Here is a 3,155-nt window from a genome sequence, read left to right on the forward strand (position 1 = left end):
TATATATATATATTATACATAAGTTGAATAATTTATTATTTTCTTTTTTTTCTGTTAAATTTACAAGTAAAGTATTTTTTGTCAGTTTTAAAAGTGCTACATAAGTAACAAAATAATTCAGTTTGACATTGAAATCAACCAATATCAATCAATTCAAATAGCGTTAAATGTTAAATGGCCATTTTAATTATAAATTCTGTTGAATCATTACCATGATGTTCCACAATGAAGGATTTCTCATCAGTTACCCCCTGTCAAAATGAAAGAAAACTATATATATATATTTTTTTTTCTTTTTTTTTGAGAAAAATTCTTTACAACAACATGAGGAAGCACAAAAGGGAGTTCATTCCTCTCTTTACAATCTTACGTTCACAGTTGCTGTGATCATCCACCGTCCAGGGCGAGACATCAGGGGTAAACTGAATTCTTTCAAGACAATTCCTAGATTTCTTGTGGAGTTCCAGCTTTCAACCGGTTTCCCACTGGGATCCTGCGTGTTAAAGGCACATTAGTCAAGCTGTTCACCTAACTAAACCAGGGATTCTCTCTAGAAAGCCTGCCTTACCAGCAGTGAAATGTCCACCCTGCCTTTGTACGGTTTGTTATCCAGTTGGAAAGTGACAACTCTGACGTTGACGGTGTCGCCCGGTTTGTAGCTTGATCTGTCCGTTTGTGTGAACAATGAAACCGTCCGGAGGTTGTAGGTGAGGGATGTGGTGTTTGTGAAAAGGAGGCGATTCTCGCTGTAGCCCCTCACAGTTAAGCTTAGTAGTGAGTTTTGTGATAAAGAGCCAGGAAACTGGGAAGATGTTCAGAAAATAATATCAAACCTGGAAATAAACTTTCAGACAATTTAAGTTAAATTTTACTTGGGATTAAGATAAATAAAAATAAACCTCACAGGTGGAAGACTGAGGATAGTTGTAACGCCTTTAAAAAGACAGAATTTTAGTATTCACTACCCAAATGTTGGCAAGGAAATCAAACTTGAATTTGTGAAACTGTATTACCTCCTTGAAATTCCCCTTTTCGCGTGACTTTAGTGTTGCCGTGTGCCACCTCAGCTGTTAAATTGCCATGGAAGTCAGCAAAAACGGTAATCGCGATAGCAGTGGGTGAACCAGCATTGAGCACCTCTGGACCCGAGATCAGAAACAACGTTGTACTTTAACAAAACAAAGGAAGAGAGATTAACCAAGCAAACTGGTTAAGTTGGCCTTAAGGGAGAATAAAAACGGTCACTTCATTCAGAATAGACAACAACTGCTTACTTGGGTGAATCTTGTGTCAAGCCAGAAGCAGCAAAAGACAGAACGAGGGTCCATATTCTGTTCATGTTGGTCATCTGCGATCTCGTTTAAAAGTGAAACTTTAGTTCCACATCCAAAACCTGGCGTGAGAAAATCCCTGACCATTTGAGAGAAAATGCTCCAACTGCTGTCCCACAAACAACTACAAGTTTTACCCAAATGTTATCACACACAAATTGATGAAGGGCGGAAGAGGATGTTCTCATATTCTTAGTACCTTCGGCCAGAAGGACAGGTTTCGTGTTTCTTACCATTCATAGTGTTGTCTAAGCCTTATTGTAAGCATAATCTGTGTCAAACATCTTGAATGTCTGAAAGCATAAAAGCTTCTGTGGAATATTTGACACAAACATGCCTTGCAGGCTTTAAACGTTTTGTCAAATTGCAGCCACAAACTCCAGTGTATTTTATAGAGACTTTACAAGATGCAAAGAAGCACATAAATGTGAAGAAATAAAAAATATACATGATTTTCAATATTTAAAAAAGTGTTGCATTTCTCCCCAGTCTGCTCTATTTTTAGTTGTATTTTAACTCACATCTCTGTCCCTGCAGATGAACATCATCTCCACAGCATGAAGCTTTCACCAACATTTTTCCAAAACATATTTTGACCTAATTCGTTCCAATAGGGCTCTGGAAGTATATTTATTTATGGTGTCTGCATCCTCACAGTGTGATACTGCCAGCAACCATGTTTCACAGTCAGAACTGTGTGCTCAGTACAAGCTGCAGCTTTGCTTTTTGATTTTGCAGATAGGCAAAATAGTTTGAATTAGGTCTCCCCTGACAACATCACTGGTATGTCCCCTTCTTGGTAAGCTGCAAACTGGCCTTTAGGCTTCAGTCAACAATTGCCTTTCTTCTTTCCTCTCATCCGTAACTGGCAAATTTGTGGAGTGCTCTGTTGTAGACATTGTTTTCCCATCTGAGCATTACCAACTCTACCCATGGCCTCTTGATGCTCTGCCTAAGTTGATGTCAATGTCTTTTTACTTTTCTACTTTCCATTTTTAGATGACAAATTGAGCTTTGTTCTTTGAGGTGTCAAAAGCTTGGGATATCATTTTATAACCCAAACCTGGAGATGATTCTACTTTAAATCTCCTGTAAATTAATGCAGTTTTACTAGAATAAATTATGCATTTTAATCTGTATTGAATTAATGTGCTGGTCGTCACAAATATAAACATGTCGGATAAGAGTTTACACTAAGGGTCCAGGTGGGTTTTAATCACTAGGAGGTGATTAAATATTTTCAGAGGAAATCCTCAAATTCGCGTGCATTACCTTGTTTTGACCAGTAGGTGGTGGTAAAGCCCTGCCTTTCAAATCATATGCTCCTCCCAGCTCCTAATGGGGAAAAGCCTCACTTTGAAACTAACCACCATAAATGGACAATTTTCTTCATTCTTGTCACAGTAGCTGTTGTTAAATGGCGTCACACAATTAAACAATACTCACAGAAATATTTTAACCCTTTATTGCTTTGGAATAAGCTGTTCACACTAGTTACATATTGACATTATTTTACAGTGCAGTATCCGAAATTTGGCACATAAATCTTTGGCAACAAACCGAGCTTAAACGTGTAGCGACAACAGCAGTTACAAATTAGTGAGGAAGCAGAAAGAAGTGTGATGGTGTTGAAACTGGTTTTAAAAGCCTGTGTAAGCAAGTATTTGTCTTTGTCACGTTAGTAATTTTGTAACTCGGATCCCAGAGTACCCAATCGACACTGGCAGACTAAAGGGGTTTTCAGGCTGCATGTGTTCATAATCATCATTTTAGACTTGACAAGACCTTTGCTTCAGTCAGTCATTCAGTACTAATCTCTACTAT

General features: G+C 38.0%; 1 protein-coding gene across 1 annotated transcript in view; it reads right to left on the reverse strand.

Moving 5' to 3' along the window:
* Positions 1-1,482, reverse strand: part of LOC103136047 (CD109 antigen-like) — a 12,927-nt gene extending 11,445 nt beyond the window's left edge. Inside the window, exons 1-6 of the mRNA XM_007549131.2 lie at positions 1,275-1,482; positions 1,014-1,168; positions 905-933; positions 569-802; positions 371-493; positions 212-251 (exon numbers count right to left, since the gene is read on the reverse strand). Coding sequence (XP_007549193.1) covers positions 212-251; positions 371-493; positions 569-802; positions 905-933; positions 1,014-1,168; positions 1,275-1,348 — 655 coding nt within the window. The 5' untranslated portion in view covers positions 1,349-1,482. The remainder of the gene's footprint in view (positions 1-211; positions 252-370; positions 494-568; positions 803-904; positions 934-1,013; positions 1,169-1,274) is intronic.
* Positions 1,483-3,155: the final 1,673 nt, after the last annotated feature.

The sequence above is a fragment of the Poecilia formosa genome, unplaced genomic scaffold (genome assembly GCF_000485575.1).
Source record: "Poecilia formosa unplaced genomic scaffold, Poecilia_formosa-5.1.2 Scaffold30, whole genome shotgun sequence".
NCBI classification, from domain to species: Eukaryota; Metazoa; Chordata; class Actinopteri; order Cyprinodontiformes; family Poeciliidae; genus Poecilia; species Poecilia formosa.